This window comes from Amphiprion ocellaris, chromosome 6 (assembly GCF_022539595.1).
Source record: "Amphiprion ocellaris isolate individual 3 ecotype Okinawa chromosome 6, ASM2253959v1, whole genome shotgun sequence".
In the NCBI taxonomy this organism is placed as follows: domain Eukaryota; kingdom Metazoa; phylum Chordata; class Actinopteri; family Pomacentridae; genus Amphiprion; species Amphiprion ocellaris.
In genome coordinates, this window is record NC_072771.1 from 19,913,808 (window position 1) to 19,933,399 (window position 19,592).

The 19,592-nt window shown below is 41.6% G+C and overlaps 1 protein-coding gene across 3 annotated transcripts in view; it reads left to right on the forward strand.

Moving 5' to 3' along the window:
* The window catches only part of pdlim2 (PDZ and LIM domain 2 (mystique)), a 37,835-nt gene extending 22,326 nt beyond the window's left edge, over positions 1-15,509 (forward strand). For 2 of the 3 annotated variants that reach the window (XM_055011321.1, XM_023290692.3), the window contains exons 7-10: positions 8,292-8,410; positions 12,984-13,132; positions 13,927-14,038; positions 14,368-15,509. In XM_055011321.1, the coding sequence (XP_054867296.1) occupies positions 8,292-8,410; positions 12,984-13,132; positions 13,927-14,038; positions 14,368-14,560 (573 nt within the window). In that variant the 3' untranslated portion in view covers positions 14,561-15,509. The remainder of the gene's footprint in view (positions 1-8,291; positions 8,411-12,983; positions 13,133-13,926; positions 14,039-14,367) is intronic. The other variant, XM_035957460.2, reaches the window with a different exon arrangement.
* The last annotated feature ends 4,083 nt before the right edge of the window (positions 15,510-19,592 follow it).

Consider the following 19,592-nt stretch of genomic DNA (forward strand, 5'->3'; position numbering starts at 1 on the left):
CTGGAGCAGCGGGGGGATGGGGTGGAGCGGAGTGGACACCAGGGAGTCGGCTGACATTCCCAGACTGTACTTAAGCCATCACACCACTCTAGAGTGTCCAGATAGAGCAGTGTCTTTAATGCCTCATCATGCAGTGCACACTGCCTTAGTCACCACACACAACAAATGTAATGTATGATAATGTGCAAAGATTAGAATAGAATGTTTTAGAAAGGACCGTGCACTTCATCACATTGTTACTATGTGCATATAGTCTGTATGTTGAATCCTTTGAATTGTTCTGTTGAATCCCCTGTAGGAAGAAGGGAGTGAAGTTTGCTACTCTGATATTACATTGATGTTTTAATAAGTGTAACATTGTACCCTGTAGTTTCGTTTTGTGTTGTCATGGCTGGGTTCCCTTTGATATCTACTATCTAAAGACCGTGACAAATGAAGCAAATGCATCCTAGATTCCTGGAAGCCGTGGATGAGATTGTATCTGGGCTTGCCGGCCACTGTCATGATTCAGAGCATCTGTTTATATCATCAAGAAGTGACCACAACGGGATCTCTGTTGCACTGCACAGGGCCAAAACCAAACTACTTTTTATGAGACATGACCCGTCACTCGGCCATTAAGACCAGGCTCCGTGTCTGGGTTTGCAGTTGCTGCACTTTGAGGTTCCTGAGGGTTGCCTTTGTGGGCTGCATGATCCTGTGCTGGGACAGGGAGGTGGCTTTATAAATATCCCTCCTAGTGCAGGATGGCCGGCTACAGCAGGGTGACACGCAGTTTTGAGCCAGTGCAGACCGAACTTCTCCCCTCTATGGTACATTGGGTAGAATGGCCTTGGCTGAATGACATATGTCACTAAGCTCTTTATCCAGGGAGGGGAGAGCAGATATTCATCCATACATCCTCTTTTCCATACATTTCTATCCATCACAGCGGGCCGGTCTGCACACCAGTGGAAGACTTTATGCTGCTCTTTTCTGGAGGCTGTGGTGGACTGGAGTGCAAAGCTGCGGTCATCGCTTTGGAACAGAAATAAAGACTTCGCATTCAGGAATAGAACAAAACTTCCTGTCATTTTAAATGAAGTCAAAATGTAAAATTTTATGTTGCACTCTCTGGTTGACAACTGAAGTTGTTAGAACATCTTTGCCATCAAGAGTGGAAACGTGTAGATGAAATTTCACCTCACCTACAGTGCCTCCTCCAGCACTCAAGTACTGACATGCATATCTTATACTTGACGATGATGGCTTAGAATGATGCACTATTTCAGGTCTGACATGAGTGGGCCTCTTGTTTGGTTTGGCATGTCCATGCTGTGCTAAGCTAAGCCAGTGTCCGGGGAGTAGTGCTGGCTGCGGCTATGGTGGAGGGATGTTTTCTTCTTCTTCTCTGCACAGTGAGCTCTGTGACTGGACAGTGTGAAGCCTTTTCACGTGGACGCATAGCCGTTAAGCTTGGGGTCCATTGTGGCCACTCCATGGGCAGCATGCCTCTCCTCATCCCCACTGATTGATCAGCGTGCCTGTTTTTCTTTCCCCTGGAGTGGAAAAGCAAACTGGGGCACTTTTGATTCCCCGTGCTTTCCAGGCCTCTGGGTGCACTCATGGGGACAGTTGCCCCTGCGAGTTTTATGGGGAAATGTTGGCTTGGAGAGATGGGCCTTTTTACTAGTTGGTGCTGTTTACGAAGGTGGTTACGTGGTATGTCAGCATTCCAGAAGTTGTTGTCAGGGGAATGACGTGAATAACAGCCCCTCAGTATATTCATGCCAACAAAAATAGACATGTTAGCATATATTCCCCCAGTTTTACATGGGACAACACCTACACTGTGGGGTAATGGTTACTTGGGCTTCATTTGTTGGCCATAAATCATAATTGTTAAGCTGGTAAAATGACATCTTCAGTTAACATGGGAGAATATTTCTGCTACACTGAGACACTGTAAACTCACACCTTGTTGACATTTTAGATTTATGTTTTAGGTATTTGTGGGGATTCCTGTTGAAATATAAGTAATAGGCAGTCCTCCATCACACTGTATTGCATTTTAGTACACAGTATTATTTATACACTAGCATTACGGTATGACTGTGTGAAACCAGAGTGAGACATGTTGTGATGCTGTCAGACGTGCACTGGTCAATTGTAAATAAATAAGAGACCATATCTAGACCTATAAGCTCAGTATGATAATTTCGATCAGCACACTTGGCTTGAACTCAGTTTGTCTAGATTGTTACTGCCCTTCTTTTGATACATGTGAAGAGAGGCATCTGGGCAACCATAATTTAGAAGTATCAAGAAGTCCACCGATTTTTAGTCCGACCATAATGAACTCCAGATGTCTAATGAGCTTGATATGCAGCTCCAGTCGGAGCCTTGTGGGGAATTTAATAGGGATGAAAAAATGTGTTGCTCATAGCACTCTTCATGTATAAATAAACACTCAGACGCGTATTCATCCCTCATTGTGTCTCTGAGTTTTGGTGGCAGTGTGGGTGAGTGCCTCAGACCACCTACACTATGATCACATGAGACTGCTTTGGCCCCTCTCTAAAAGTATTCACTGTGCTGTTACTTCCTTCAGAATTCACACATTCAGGTTCATCCATATTTATCATGTGCTGAGCTTCAGGAAATAAAACTACAGCACAGAATAACTGTTCCTGATGTTCTTGTTGTCCACCTTGTCTGAGAGCATATGCTTGTACATTCATAGGTGTACCAGAAGAGTTTACTTTGGCACAGAATCAGGACTGGAGACTGGAAATAAAAGACTCACAGGCAGAAAGTTAAAAAACTAAATGTGGCTCTGTTGTTGCTGACATCAGCAGCGGTGCACAGACTCTATTACTGTATGTTCACAGTCATCCTGTTGTCTTCTGCTTTCTGCTTTTCTAATCTTGTACATATGGTTTATATCTGAAGCAGACTAATAGTGTGTGGCCGCAGTGAGCGAATGGAGAGAGAAGGAGGTATTAGCACAGCAGTCACAAAGATCTGTCACTTTATTCCATGTTATTGAATGCTGCGCTGTGTAAGCCTATGCCAAGAATGTATATGTAGAAAGCATTATAGATGATTGAGAGGAATGAGCTTGACTTATAAAGCCTTCTCCAAGTAATGCAGCATGGACTGGGTATACGAGAGATTTAAATCACTATTTTGGAAACGGATAACGCAGCATGCCTTAAGATTTGAAAATCAGATCCTCTCTACAGTTTATTTATGGTACATGCTGCTTTCATCACTTGAAGCACTTTGTATAGGAGCTGTCACTATGCACCATCAGCCGACTGTTTTAATTGTATCAATGTTGTGATCAGAACTACAGTCTGAGACCTCAGACCTACATGAAGCAGCAGCCGTGGGAACTGATGTAATAAAAAAGGCAAAGAATGTTAATGGCATGAATTTTGATATCAGACTATGTCCAATCACATATTGTCTTTATTTGTTACAGAATACAGGCCCAGTAATGCACCATTGCTCAGACATAATTACAAGGTATGGTCCATCAGTGACAGTGGATAACGAGTAGGTTACTGTCAGCCTAAGGCCTTTGCTCAGGACCTCCACTAGTGCACACTGCTGGATAGGAAACACTGTACACCGCTCTGATTATTACCCAGCCCAGGATGTCTGGTGTCCCCCACCTCATTGTACTGCAGCACTCATGTCTGTGGTGGAGACAGTGAATGAGCAGTTACAGCACTTTCTTACAGCAGCACCAGGCTTCCCAAAATATAAGCTCCTCCAAGCATCGCTCCTATGTGCTGCTGGCCAATGCCCTGTAATTGAAGTTGCAGGGTGGTAATGATGATGCAGAGTGGCTTGCTTGGAGCCAGACGGAAGACTCCTCTGCTGGCACTGTCCCCGATGTCTCCCATGGGTCTTGATCTGAAACAGCTGCCCTCACTTGAGTTTGCTATTTCCTGTTTGTTTATGTTTTGAAGTGGCCAATCATAGACAATTCGTTGTTTGTGTTTTGCAATGAATTTCGTACATTTTTGACAGTTTTTTTTTCCATTATTTTTTTTCTACTCTACTGAGGCTTTTCTGAACATAAGCCACAGAGTTGGTCATTTATTCACTTAAATCAGAAAAACAAGTGCTCTTGGGAGCAACAAAATACTTTAAAAAAAATCAGATTATAGAAACTAATTTAAAAACAGATATTTATTTCCGATGATTTCTGAAATTGCCAAATCACAACATATGTATTAAATTAAACCCAACTTCGCAACAATGGGGAGAAAAGGCTCCCTTTTAGCAAAGAAAAAACCTCTGGCAGAACCAGACTCAAGATGGGCCACCATCTGCCTTGACTGTTTGGGGTAAGAGGAGAAAGAAGAGACGAAAGGTGAACAGCAAGAAGCAACATGGACTATAGCAATAAACAATAGGCAGGTTGGTGAGGCCAGGAATGGCAGAAATATGCAGCTCCAGGGAAAAAATACCACAAGCTCGTTACAGGTAGAGAGAGAGCACAGAGAAGATGAGGTACAAACTACCAGACAGAGAAGACACAAAGTTAATGCAGTAGTGGTTTGTACAGGAAAGAGAGGAGATGAGCTCATTATATTAAACTGACAGAACGACGTAAAACACGTTCCTACAGTTGGACTCTTTATGCCTTAGAAAATGTGGTTACCACAGTTCGTCACACGTGTCTGGACTGATACTAGCAGCAAAGTACATTCAGAAGACAGCAAACACTTCAAAAGTGCCACATTATGCTTTCATTAGTAAATACTGAAATGAAGCTGAATCCCATTAATGCCAGGCCTCTTTTTTGCTGACACACAAGGGTGTCTCTCTCTCTTGAGGCATGATCAGATAGACTCCAGCCCCCTCACCCGGTCACGGATGAGACGAGTATACAAAATGGATGGCTGATTCAAATAAATATCGGGCTCCAACCTTCTACAACTAGACTGTCATCTTTTCTGCAGCTGGCGTACTGCTACTGGGGGACCAAAGTTAGAAATTTCAAAATTAAAGCCCCTAAAAGCCTTTTAGTAGGTTTTATCTCTTACATTTTTGTAGTATAAAATATACATCACTTAATAGGCAGTAATCAAATATAAAACACTAAAATATTCAGTTTTTAATATATGCTAATATGCTCTCTCAAGACTGTGGGGTTGTGGTTTGATCAGATTTGTTTGGCATTAGCCTAGTGATGTGAGCAAACAACCTTTAGTTGCCATTACATTTTGATTTTGGTGGTGCTCAGTTTGAACTGATGTATGGAGAGAGGTGACGTCACCTTTTTACAAACCTGACCCACTTTGACCCAGTGGAAAAAAAACAACAGACAAAAACACAAACACTGAAACCTCTCGTGACTGTAAGAAAATATTGTGTTTGTGTAGAACTCTGCTGCTCATAAAAAGCTGATATAAGGTCAGTTTTTAAAACTTAAAGTGAGAGTTTGTGTTCGCATGCACTCACACAACCCCCTCAGCAAAAATCTTTAAGTGGCAGACTTACAGATTGTAAAGTGAATGTGTTATTGTATAGGCAGCTTCAGGCCAGCGCAGCATACCAATGACTTGCCCTAATGATCTTGGGTTTGTTGACTATGAACTCCTGATTACAGTTCAGTGCAGCTTTAATCAGAGCTTCCTCCTCTCGCCAGCCGCAGGAACCACAAAAAACTGGCTGATGATTTTCTCCAGTGGTCTCTCCCATCTCTGACCATGCTCCCATCCAAGACAAAATAATAGGCTTCCCTCAGCTCGCCTGTGTCCCACCCTGAGATCGGTGGTGCATAAAACATGGGGGCATTGTTGGCACTGCTGTGGTGCAGTTTATCAAATGCATTGTAGCTCTGAGATCAACCGTGTGTAATGGCTTGATGGCTTACTGTGAAACGGTGATGATTTCAGAACAAAGATGTTGTGTCAAGGCTAGTTTAGGGCCATTGCCAGTTGTGCCATGGTTACTGCAATAACCTCCTGGCATTGGATAGAGCAGAATGGATGATGGTGATGGGAGAACTGCTCTGGTTGTGCAGACAAAGTTATTTTTTTTTTTTAAAACTTTCTAAGGTCAAACTCAATCACAGCTGCATGCTCCCTGTCACAGCAGAGTGCTTGCTTTTACTCTCTCTCCCTCTTCCTTTTGTTTTTCTTCACTTCACTGCATTCCTCTTGAGTCTCATAGATCAGAGTTGTGATTTTATCCGTAAATTCTTATGCTATTAGAAAGCATGAAGATCCACATTCAGTAGCCAGAGACTTATATAACATATGCTTGGTTTGCATTAGCATGGATTCATATACACATACTGTGTGGCTTCGCTTGGTCTTGAAAGAATCTCTAAAGTATCTGTGTCCATCAGGTATATGCCCTTTAGATTGGTTCACAGCAGGAGAGGACATGGACGTCTATTCTTGTGCTCTGATGATATGAAATATGTGATCTTATGAGCCTTTAGTTATTATGCTGGGTTTATTCTGGGAGGAATCACAGGGAGACGTCCCAATGATCGTTTCTGGTAAAGGCTTCCTGGCATGCACCACTAATCTACCCACTCACTAAGGAAAAAGAAGAGGAAAATTGGACTCAATTGAGAACAGAGACATTGTTCAAAGAGTTGCTGAATTGGAAGCGGCTGCTGGCACTGGACACACAAATCTTTGACTCCATCCATGCCACTGTGTCAGCGCTGAGCTCCAGCATCAGCTCCAACTTGAGTCTGAGACATGTACCGGTTCAAAGAGTTGGGTGGAGTCATTTCTCTCTTGGATGGAGCCTGTGAAACTCTGATGCCAGCTGGTGACAGTCGAGGGAGAAAAACTGAGTTGTGAAAGCTGTAGTTTTGAGCTGTCCGTGGGCTGTTTGATTCACAGAGTAAATTTTCCTGGACTGCGCACAGACCTGAAATGAAGTAATGGCTTTATTTCCTCAGCAAAGCTAAAGTTGTGAAACTGAAGACTTGTTCCTTTTTTGGAAAAACAAGTCATTTTGCTAGTTTGAACATCGCAGTGCATGAGTGAGCTTTTTGTGATCAGTAAGTGGTCAGTATTACAGGAGGAGATGTTAGGTAGCAGACAGTGTTGTGGTTAAAACAATTTGCCTGTTGGGATTCCTGACAGTAAAAGTGTCTGGGATGATTTATGTGCTGTGCAAACTTAGTCCAGGTGTGCTGAGGTTTTAATGTGGACACGTGCCTGGTGTCAGTTTCACCAAGTGGCTCAGTCATGCTCTCAAAAGTCAGAATTAAAATTAAATACATCAACATTTGTACATATTGATGTAACTGTGATTCTAACTTTGGTTTCTGCAGAGAACAGATAAGTCACTGCCAAGACCTTAGTTTATGAGCTTATTGTATTCTGTAGGTATATAGCGCCCTCTTCTGTCACAACTCAAATATTACTCACTAAGGGGAGGCTTCTCAGTTTTGTTCCTGAATTGCCATATTTGTACAGTAAGCGTTCTGTATGACACAGTATATGCAATGCTTTCTTTCATTTAGTGATGGACAGTCTTCATAACCACCATAAATAACTGAGATTTGCACAGCATCTGGGGCTTATAGAAGTACATGCCTGCTCTGCGTTTCCCATCAAGCTAGCGCTGCAGTTTCTGCCAAACATCTGTTGCCACGCTATTTATCATCTATCAGCTAAGAGACTGAAGTACAGCCCTGTTTATAAACGGCAATCAAGATAAGAAATGTTAATGTTGGTTGCCGTGATTAAGACTGATAGCAGGAACAACCAGGAAGAGACTTGGTGTGAGTCATGCAATAGTAACTTTGTTTGAGAGCACGGGGTACCACAGACAATAAAACGGTGACTAAGGATGCTGTTCAGTAGGTACTTGAAACTAAAAGAACTTCTCCAGGTTTCACTCAAATGTGAAGAAGTGTATCGAATTATCTGTGTTCTATACATGGTGTTTATTCATCTGGAGCTCATTGATGAAGCTGTTTTGATCTTGACTGAGTGTATCTTACATGACAGTGTGTCAGTCTTTGTTTTATTCCTTATAGTAGACGCTTCAGATGTAGAGCTTCCTAAAATTAGGATGCTACATGTGTTCATCACCAAAACAGTGCTTCGTGGAGCAGTGATCCAGAAAATCAGGCAGTGAGTTCCTGCCTCTGAGCTGAACATAGCCCTTTTTGTGTCTCTTTAATAGTCACATTGCATCATGGTCTACACACTTGGACACTGTCTCCATAGATCCCTCTGGGCTGCAAAGTTGGTCTCAGCTGTTGCAGAAAGTTTGATTTTCATAACATTCAATGTTGCTTTCCTTTTCCTCTACAGGAGTTCTCCCCTTCGGACTACAGAAATAACTCTGTGTCCAGCAGAACCCCAACTCCTCCGGGACGCTACTCACCTCATAGCCCCATCGATCGGGATGTACCCATGTCCCCTCGTCGCAGGTAAAGACTGCTTTTTCCTTTTATAGTTGTAAATATATACGCAAAGGTAAAAGCTTTAATAACATTATGTTGAATATGTCACAGTTTTAATAGGTTAGGAAACTAGTTTCTCAGGTCTGGAAAACAACAAGAATTAAGAGGGTTTCATGGACATCTTCCGGTTAGAGTACAACAGGTGGCTGGAACACATTACCTAATGCACAGCCTTTTATTTTGAAAACAGATTAATGTTTCAGTACTACTGTGTCTTCATCAAAGACCAAGTCAGACTGATTAAGAAGTAGCTCAGACAGAAGGTAATCATGAGGTTTAGAGTTTGATTGGAACCACAGAGGTGTAACTTGGTCCTAAGGATTTCCTCCTGCTTTTACAAGGTTATTTTTTGTGTTGATTTGTAATGTTCACTTTCCATACATGTTCTTACGAATATTCATGTAGAACAGGGACTGACTGCAGCATTAGATTCCACCACACAGAACAGTTAAAAAAGGAAACAGAAACAAAGGTCGATGCCAGAATAACTGTGCTTATTCATCTAAGTATTGGACTTGAATTAGCATCTTTGTAGCCAGAGACCAGAGAGCTTCCTCTGCTGTACTGCTCCTGCATGCTGGGTGGTGACTGAACCTCAAAGTTAAATTCAGATACTTTTGACTCCATTGAAGACACAGTGACGTTCGCGTACTGCACAATAACAAACTGTGAATTAAGCAGTGTGCTCCAGTCCATCTTTGTACTCTGCAAGCTAATTCCTCTTCAGAGATTTGAGTACACAACGCAGTCTAAAACATCTATTTTTGCATTAACAGATTGGTGTCCTAACTGCAGTGTGTACAATGTAGAGGCAGTCATTCAGTGTCACCTGTAGGCCTGCAGGGCTACACCCTCTGAAATCAAATCATTCACTTAGGGCCTCATTTAAAGCAGTGTGTTAAGAGAAAATAGAACTTAAAAATGTGACCAGAACATACTTCACATGATGATATGCGTACCTGTACGGAAACTCTGACGCACAAATGCAAACATTTTGGAGGTTTGAGAAATTGGCAACACAGATAGTGAAGTAGTGAATTTAATTAATTATTTATTATCAGATCTTATAATAATCCCTCATATATATTTAACTTTACAGCAAGGTAGTACTGATGCATCCACAGTGTCAAAAAGATTCAGACTAGTGGTGGAATCTTGCTTTTGTGCTTGTAGTAGGGCACGAATTATGCCATAAAAACCTCTCTATTTTAAATATTTTCACATTACCACATGCCCAAACCCTCAGAACTCAGAGCTGAAGATATGATGCTCACGTTTAGTTTCAGATGGTTGCCAAGTGCATCAAAGCATGCAGCTTTGCCAAAATGCTAACACACACCCTGTACTTTCTTCAGTCACTTCATCGGGCACCTCTAAACTATATGATTCCATCATCACCTGATGTAAATGAGAGAAACACTTACACGATGGATTTTGGAGTCATATGCATTAAAATGTTTTTCTTGTTAAGATTAGATGTGTGATCATCAGTTATGTGTCTGCATAGATGCAACAATGTCTCTGTATCTGTGTCTCCACTACAGCATACTCACTAGTAAAGTGCATTTTGGAGCTGTTGCATATTTTGTAAACAGAGAACAGTAGGGTGGATGAAGAATAGCTCACAGCTGTTTGCAGATGCATTTGGACTTGATGACTGCATATTTATTTTCAGCCTTTGGGAAACATGTGTCCCTCACCAGCACTGCTGTTTGCTTTTTCCTGCCTCGCACCTGTCTGATGAAGTGATGTAGCTGTATTTTGACTCATATCCCAGCATGCAGGTGCTGCTCTCCGAACATTGTCTGGAATGTTTTTTTGTCCCAGCAGAAATGAACATTTTTCTTTTAGTCTGTGGTGTAATTCTTTGTGTCCATACTCTGCTGGATAACTTTGAGCCTGTGTTTTCACAGTGCAGAATGGTTGACTTTGGCCCCAGTTTCCCCCTGGATAAACTGTAGCTAGTGATATGACGTGTCAGCAGCTGTAGTCATATCCGAACCCCCTGTATTCCCAAAAAAGACTGATTTTGCTTCTCCCCCTGATTGGCCCCCAGTCTGGAGCCCCCAGCCTGGACAACAAGCCTCTCCCTGCTGCCTTCCAGCCAATCACAGATCCAGTGACACCCATTTACCCACCCCTTCATGTCGCGTGGCCAATGAGTTTCAGCCCAAGGGCACACCTTTCAGTCAGACTCTTGTTTTTCTGTCTCGTCTGGTTTAGATAGAGGTGTGTGTTTTGCATCTGCCTGTGTGCTATCAATGTTTTTTTTCTCTTGTATGTTCTGAGGTGCTCTAGCAGTTTTAGAAATACCAGAACTGTTACTGGAGTTGCGCTGTCGTGCTTTGTTGCCTCTTTCTTTTCTCTCTGAGGTGAGTCCTGTCATTTTGAGTTTTGACATTTGGTCCAAGCGGTCTGCCTTTGGGTTTGATGTTGTCCTTCAAGGAAACCAGTTTCAGAAATGTGGTTGCAATTTGACTTTGTGATCTTAGATGTGTTTTGGCTACATGCATTTTGAATTCCTGTTATGACTAAGTTGTTATCTTTGCTCCCTGAGCCAAATCTGGGTATGGAAACCAGCAACACATTTGTAGTCACTGTACAGATGTGAGAAGATTTGAAACCACAATTACTATGAGTCTCCAGGAACTAGTCTAAAGTTTTGATACTTGATGAAATCTATACTTCCTCATAAGTCCATGCACTGAACTGCTTGTTCAGATGCATGTCATCCTCTCTCACCCTCAGTTCTCTTGTTTGTTTTCTTCCCGTTTGCCCTCAACTTTCCATCTGTTTGAGATTGCATGTCAGAAGGGATGGTGAGACAAAAAGGGGAAACGGATTGCTGAGGGTGGAGCTGAGCATGTGGAAAACTTGGAGAGTGTACTTTAGAGGTCTGTTTTCAATTTGAACCATGTTCATTGATGCAGGGCAAAGGATTGCAGCATTAGCTTGGTCACATTTTTGCTGCTTTGTCTGTTTGCCCCACGTCCTGTTGCAGCCATGTTCATGTAGCGGGAAACATAATCCTGCAGCTGAAATACATTTAAGAGCAATAAATATACAACAAACATACACAGGCATGAATAAAGCTGAGAACACCCCCCAGAGTAGTTCTCTCTGCAGCACACTGACAATTTAAAAGCAGCATTCAAAATCTCTCTTCATTTACAGTGCACCAGTTTTAGGACAATTCAACTGAACAGTGATCCTAAACAAAAAATCCAAGCGACCAAGGAATTTGTTCTGGCTGAACAGTGAAATGTGTTTGACCGGCCAAGTCTGTCACCTGACCTTAGTCCAACTCCAGTTTCACAGACTGAAGGCAAAAGTCTGACACAAGCAAGTATTTGCTAATGTCTGAGGCTCAAAATTACTATGGACCATAAAGAGTTTTACACCAAAAATGTGAGATGACTTCAACAAAGTTTATTAATCTGTATGACCATTAAGTAAACGAGTGTCTATAAAACAATACAATCACTGCACATTTTGCCCAAACTATGACTTAAAAAGTAGGCATTTTGAAATCACTATGATTGTTTTATGTCAGACCTAGTGTGGAGGAGTGTTTATTGCAAATGTGTTTCTGCCCACCTACTCATGGACTGTCATTATGTCCTTGTACAGCAGCATAACTACACACAAGGCCTCATGGGTTATGCTGTGTATGTTAAATCACAGCAAGGCTGGACTCTTCACACCACAGGTGCTAGTTAAAGAGCACATATTTGGTCATCTCGCTGTACGTGACAATAGGCAGGACAGGCAGTCACGTTAAGTTGACTGATTCAAGCTGACAAGTTGGTAACAGGTTGAATGCATCAAACCACACCTGGCCTGATGGCGTGTACCTGGCCAACCGGTTCCAACTGACAGCAAACACTCACAGTTCCCTCAAGACAAATACACTGACATGGCAACAGAACTTTGTGTCTTTCTACATCTTTTACCTTGTTGCATTCTTTACTTTCTTACAAGTACATCTGTCAGTCTAGATCTTAATGCGTGTGTTTGTTCAGCAGAGGTGGAGTGGCGGACTGGTATTCAACCACACATCAGTAAAAGAAGTCATAAAAAGTAACCGCTTTTCCCCCACAGTAGGAGTAAAGAATTTGCTTGTAAAAGGAGCCACTGTTCTTTGTGCTAATTTATCAATTAGCTGACAGTGTCTACTCCCCTGAGGTTAAAGATTCCTCTCCCCTCCTGCTCCTGTCCAGTGCTTTGACTGCACTGATAGCCACAAGATGCAAAGTTAGAGGAAATTTATCTTGTTTTTGTTGCCTGTTTATGGACTGTTAGTACAAAGTTCACATCTGTTATTTTCTACCTGCCTTCAGATCAGACAAGGACTTCATTTACACGAATTACACAATTGCTTTAAGGATATGATCACATTTTTTTGCGTCAGGAAAGATTTACTTCAAACACTATATAGTTTCAACTCCTAGCCATACATCCTCTTTGTTTTTGTCTCGAAAATCCAGTTGAGATTTTGGTGTGTGATTGGATGTGTGTTTTTATTTGGTTCCCTCTGCAGCAGTTCTAGTTCTGACTTTGCCATGCAGAGGTTCGACAAGGACTCAGAGGTGTACAAGATGATCCAGGAGAATAAGGAGCTACGCACAGCGCCTCGTCAGTCTAACACTTTTAAAATGCTGCAAGAGGTTCTGGAGGCTGATGAGAAAGGTGAGAAGCACGATCCATTACAGATGAAAGTGCTCCATGGAAAAGAGAAGGAATGCATGTTTCTTCTACCTGTCATAACTGAAGTGCATACAGTTTTGCTTCTTCAAGGAATATGAATCAATTTTAAAGCACAAGTGATGCAAAATAGATTATATTAAAATGAAATTTGTTGAAGATAAGCATATGTAAAAAAATGCTTTCAATGGAGTCACAAAAGAAATTAGATAGCATGTATTTTAGGAATTTGAACTGGTGGTTTATTTCCATAAGTCTTATCCCCTATCTTCAGGATCTGTCCATTATATCAAATGCAGCATAATTTGCACCCCCTCCTCCTCCTGTTTGCTAACTGCATCTCCATCTTGAAGCCATCTCTGTCAGATGTGCATCATGCAGAACAAGGGAGTGTGAGTTACTGACTTACATATGGTCATCACCTGGGCTGGATGAAGAGAACAGCCCTCCAGCATGCAGTTCATATTGTGAACATCATATCATGGAATGCGTGTGTCCTCCTTTTACCCCTATGCTTTGATAAATGGGGGCAAAAATAAATCCAGATAGTGATAACATTCCTTTATGACGTGATAATGACCAATGTTTGGAAACCCATCTCTAAAAGCGTGTCCTGTGAGCGATGAGTTGGTGATGACTGATGGGAAACACAAACAAACTCCACTGTCAGAGGGCAGCGAAGACAAACAGAGTGTTGATGCGATGAACAGCAAACACAAGCGTGTTGAAACATCCTTATGAGCAGCTCTGTTCATGTGTGTGTATGCGTTTGTCCACAGAGGCTGCTCTGCGGTTTCCAGGGAAACTTTCGCCAAATGTCCCCAAACCGAGCACAGCAGTGGCAGGAGTCAGCAAATACCACACCTGTGAGAAGTGTGGCACCAACATTGTGTAAGTGTATGGTCGCCTGCAGCTACATGCTCCAGTGTAGTACCCGTTACAGGCTGCCTGCTCCATCTGATTACTGGTTTTAATGAAAGTATTAATTAAAAAGAAAAGATTTACATATGATGAGTTATCAGTCTTAGCTTAGATATCAGAATCATTAAGAGACAATGTTGCTCTTGAAGATAATCAGTAAGCAAACAATGCTGTTTATCTGTGCTGACCTTTGCAGCTCTTGAGTTGATTTGCATGGGAAATGAGGAAAATCGTTTCACCCTGCTGTCAGATGGAGTGCTGTGTTTGTCTGGTGTCTGACTGCCCTCATCTTTCCACAGCACGCAGGCCGTGCGAATCACAGACGACCGATACCGCCACCCAGAGTGCTACACTTGCACGGACTGTGGCCTTAACCTCAGGATGAGAGGTCACTTTTGGGTTGGAGATGTGATGTACTGTGAGAAGCATGCCAAAGAGAGGTACCAGGGCCCAGGCAGTTCCCCTCGAGCCACCGTGTCCCCTCGCCAATGAGTCCTCCACTCCACACCTGCCCCACTCTGGACGTGGAGTGCTGCTTGTCTGCCTGAAACTCCTCCTCATCTGACTCACTTATAGACCTTGGAATGATGCACAGAGGTGGACACTGCTCAATGATATGGCAGAGGATGTTCTTTCTGATCACATTTAATCATTCTTGCAATATTATGATACACTTTCTTGCCTTCCTTGTATGAGAATTTGGGCTTTGTTTTTTCATATAGCCCAGCCTGCACGGTCTCTTTAGGTTATTCTTAGCTCTAATGATTTACAGCTGCCATGGACTCAAGCCACATCGCATTGTACTAAGGCCAGATTTACGTAACACTGACGCTTTAGACAAACTCAACAGGATTGACTCTGAGGATCAGGATTATCATTTGAATCTCCTGCTGGCACAAAGGGACCAAAATCTAATTTACACTGCATGCCATTTTAACAATGTACTGTACACAGACAGTGCTGTGTGGGTGTGTATGGGTGCTTGCTTTCGCATGCAGAAGTGTGGTGGCTTCTGCATGCCTGTGTGTGTGACTGTGTGTGTGCATGAGCGAGAAAGAGGAAGGGGGTCCAAGTTGTTACAGACACAAAGGAGTTTGTGAATTTTGCGCTAGAGTCAGGCCAAAAGCCCTTAAGTTTTTCTGTATTTCTTTTGTAAGCTGAATTTATGAGTAGAAATAATGGAAAAAAAAAATACATATTTGCTGAATTGTTTGGTTGATTTTGAGGGACTAAAGATTCATTCAGTACACAAATACTTTTGATGTTTTTGTGATTGAACTGTATTCTATAATATCGATCATTTAAAAAGCATCATGTATGCACAGGACATTTAGTGTGTAAACAATTGATGATACTACACTTGTCCAGTTACAGCAGTACTCAGAGATACACTATAATGTTCACATTTCATGTGGCACTTAATAAAATCGCACAACCTGAAGCTTCTTCAGTGATGATGATTGTGATGGAATAGTAAGCGTTTAGAGAGTAAACTTTTCCTTCATCATTATGATTTCATTATCTCCAACAACACAAGTAAACTTTACATTACTAGGACCAGAAAGGGTTCAAACGAGTTGTTTTTTTGTCTCTTTGGCATTCGGTAATGGCCTTTTTTACCTCGTAAAAAGCAACATAGTAATACCTAGTAAAAATAATTACTTGTTAATAATGATGCTGTAAAAAGTAAAATTACAAGATTTTGTCTTTAACTTCAACAAAGCTTTTTTCATGGCTAACATTTTGTGTGTGTTGGCAGTAAAACAGATGTAGTCAATTACATTAATGATGCAGCCATTCCATGTGGCATTCTTAATTACACCTCTGCTTTTCCTGCTATGACTTGACAAAATGTCTAAAGCGAAAAATCCCCAAGTTGAATCTAAAAATGGGTATAAAGCAGGATTTACCATCTCTATTTGGGCTAAAAATAGGTGAGCAGTTTAATCTTCACTGGTAATGTTAGGAGATGTATAACAAACGTAACATGGAAAATCGACATTTTATAGCTGCTGCCTTACTGGTACTTGTTTTGGCAACACTGCTGTAGAGATAACTCATGACCTCAGTTTGACCACATGTTTACAGACGGCACAAACGCCGAGAGACTCGATACATAAAACAAACTGCACAGATTTCTCTTCGACTGAGCAGGAGTTGTGCAGAAAGCCGTCGGTCTGCTTCTGTTCAGATTCCCATGAGCCGACTTGTCGTTCAGACTGCACGTTTGAATAAAAAATAATTACTGGGATAAGCTTATAGCAATTTAAAAAAAAAGAAGAGAAGACACATCCCAGTTGCAAAGGACAGGTTTGGCAAGCAGGGTGTTAGCCACATGTGCCAGAGCAGAGTGATTTATAACTTGAGCAGCCTTTGAGAACTTTTTAATCTGAAGTATGAAGCTGACATAAGCAAACAGCAACTGTTCTCACCCCTAAAATACCTAGGATTTAAACCTGTATTGTTTTTCTTCTTTTGTAGAGTTGGTAAAAATAATACATCCATGAGAGAAAGCTCATTTTAAATAACTGTCCTGTAATTCAGACTTCTAACCAGAAGAAGGCAGCATTACTACAGTTTCAAAAAGACTTTCTGAACTTTGAAAGGGAGGAAAAGTCAAACCATTATAGAAAACTTAACTTTGTTTCCAAGCATCTTTCTACAATATTATAATTAAAGTTTAGGCAGTTTAATCACTACTAATGAGAAATGTGAAGACGGGTTACTTAAAATAGTGTTTAGTGCCCCCTTATAAATGGATGACAAGTTATTAGATATGAATTGTTTAGAAATAACAGAATATTGTGCAAACATCAACCTGTTTTTGCAATATTATCACGCATTAAAAGGCAAACCATTGAAATGAGCACTACCTCTGTTTCACCTACTGCTACCAATAATAACCCTTCATGCTCAACAAAGATATTTAATGTGGAAATATATCACCACAGTATTATTTGAAAACCTCATAAAAATGTAGAAGCAGCCACCATAAACTGCTGATTAAAACCATTCATGCAGGAAATGCCCAGAACAGCGGGAGTGACAGAGGAGCTGGGAGAAGGTGGACTCTCTGTGCTGCTAATCCCACCACTAGATGTCATGAACTCCCCAGGAAAGACTGCTGAGGGCCTTACAGGGATGCTGGAAGTTTTCTTTTGTTTATGCATTGGCAGAATCACGATCCTGAGCTTTGCCTCGGTCTCAGCAGGCACTCGGTCTGGCCCTGTGATTGCACTGAAAACCCCTGTGTTTCTAGATGTTTCTGCGTGAGATTAGAAGGACGTACCCAGGGGGAACCACTCAAACATCTCATATCGTCTGTCATACATCCCAAAAGCTTGCGCAGCTTCCACCATAATCCACACTAAGACGCTATTTCAGTTCTGCTTTTCAGCTTCCGAGCTTCTCCGCTTTCCACCTTTTCCTTCCCGATGTTCTCCTCTTTCCCAATACCCCACCTGGAATGGAGTCCAGATGTGGAACAGGGAGAAGGAGAGATTGCTTGCTTTGCTATAAGGAGTGAGGGGGCTGTGGAGTGCATAGAGAGAAAATGTTGGAACGACATTAAAGTTTGTCTGGATGCCATTAAGTACAATTTGATGTAATGTGCAGTTTGGGACGTGACATTTAAAATGGAAACTGTGCTCTCCAGATGAGAGAGATTTGGGCTTTGTGGAGCTGGAGGGGGGTGTTGTACTTGAAGCCTTATTTAACAGCTTGGATAAACAGCCCTCTGTTTCAGAGCTGAGCAGGCGCCCATCTACTCCTTGTGCTTTCTTCCAATAATCATGCAGACTTTCTGAGCGCGCTCCAGTGTACAGTATCATATACAGGAATAACAAACCAGGGGTCCACTGTGCAGGTCAGAGCACAGAGCGCCATTATACTGCCAGGCTGCTTGCATGACTGAGGTGCCTGCAGTTCGGGTATGTCAGTGAATACATGTCAAGCCCAATTGCACAAAATCCCTTTTCAAAAGCTCTCCCGGTTCACCTTCTCATATTCTGAAATGCTCTCCAGATTTGAATCGCCACGGTCTCCATCCTCCCGGGCCTCTCGTATATCAAAAAGTATTTTTAAAACAGAAATCTGTTACTATATTTTGGGAGCTTTCCACACACACAGCCAAAAACGTGAACAAGAGGCCTTGAGGAAGGATAGCTTCAGAGGGGGAAAATGTCATATTTCAAAAATATAATTCTTTCAACAAACGATTGGAGTTTGTGGAATATATGGTTTTCATCTCAAAGCTAAATCAAAGCATTTGGCTGTGCAAGTTGATCTGTTAGCCTGTAAATTGTATCTACTCAGACAACGTAAACAACATATGGTATGCAAAGAACGACACTCTTAATCTCAGTTAACTTGACAGGTTAGTTTGGCCTGTTAGTAATTTAAAAATGATTCTGTATTCGGAGCCAATGTCAGTTTTATTGCACCAATTTGTAGTGTAATCAGCAAGTTTTATAATGGCGCAAAATGACATTAACTATAGTGTTAGATTTTAACTTTCATTAGTTATTTAACTTTATCAATCATTTGTGTGTTTTTGAGGTTGATTTGCATATGTCTCTCTTAATGCGCCACTCAGGAGTTGTGCTCTTAATTCCATACAGTGACAAAGAACAAAGGCTTTCTGTTTCTATTTCTGTTTTTTGTTCTATTTCTTTCTACCAGGGACTCATATGTGTGGCCTTAACTGCACAAAATCTGGATTAAAGTACCCATCATTGCAATGTTTTTTGGGTAAATTGCTGTACTCTGTTGCCTCCAAGTGGAGAACATCAACCACAACAAAAAAATCTATCATGAACTCCTGTCATGAAGTTATCATCTACAATATGACACCTCAGTCTCTGTACATTCTCGAGATCAAACTCTACTCAACTCTCTGCAACAACAGTATAGAATTTGCTGAAGTGTATCTGCAAAAGTCTTTGCTTCCTTTGCTTCCCGCTGATTGAATGAAAAGTCTTTGATCCGCTGAAACACACGACACACAAGGGACTTTCAGCATTCATTCATAACTTGAGTTTGCGCTCCCACTGCAGGCGAGACCTTCCCGTCTGCTACAACTCTTAATGGAAGCAGCAAATACAAACTAAAAAGGAGCCAAACAACAGCAGCATGGCATGTCAACTGTACTGGACCTTTATTTTGAAGCAAATGAGCTCCTCTTTTCCATCATGATTGTTATTTTCTATAGCATTTTATTCTTTATTACATTCTAGCTTGGACTTATTGTTTTAATTACTGACAGAAAAACTTGAGTTAGTAATTGATTATTGATGATCCCTTTGCCCTACATCTAAATAAGCTGCTTATAAAAGAGGTGAGGATTCCAATTCCTTATACGTGTTGATTTCTGTTGTTTTGGGTCTATATCATTTAGATAAAGTAAAATACACCAACTGAAGTGTGTTGTGAGTTTGGGTGAAGGTGTGTTCAGAGGCTCCAGGTGGGTTTAGTCCTGGTCACATGTGAGTCCTCCCCTCTGTGTCTGTGAGCTGGATGCGCTAGG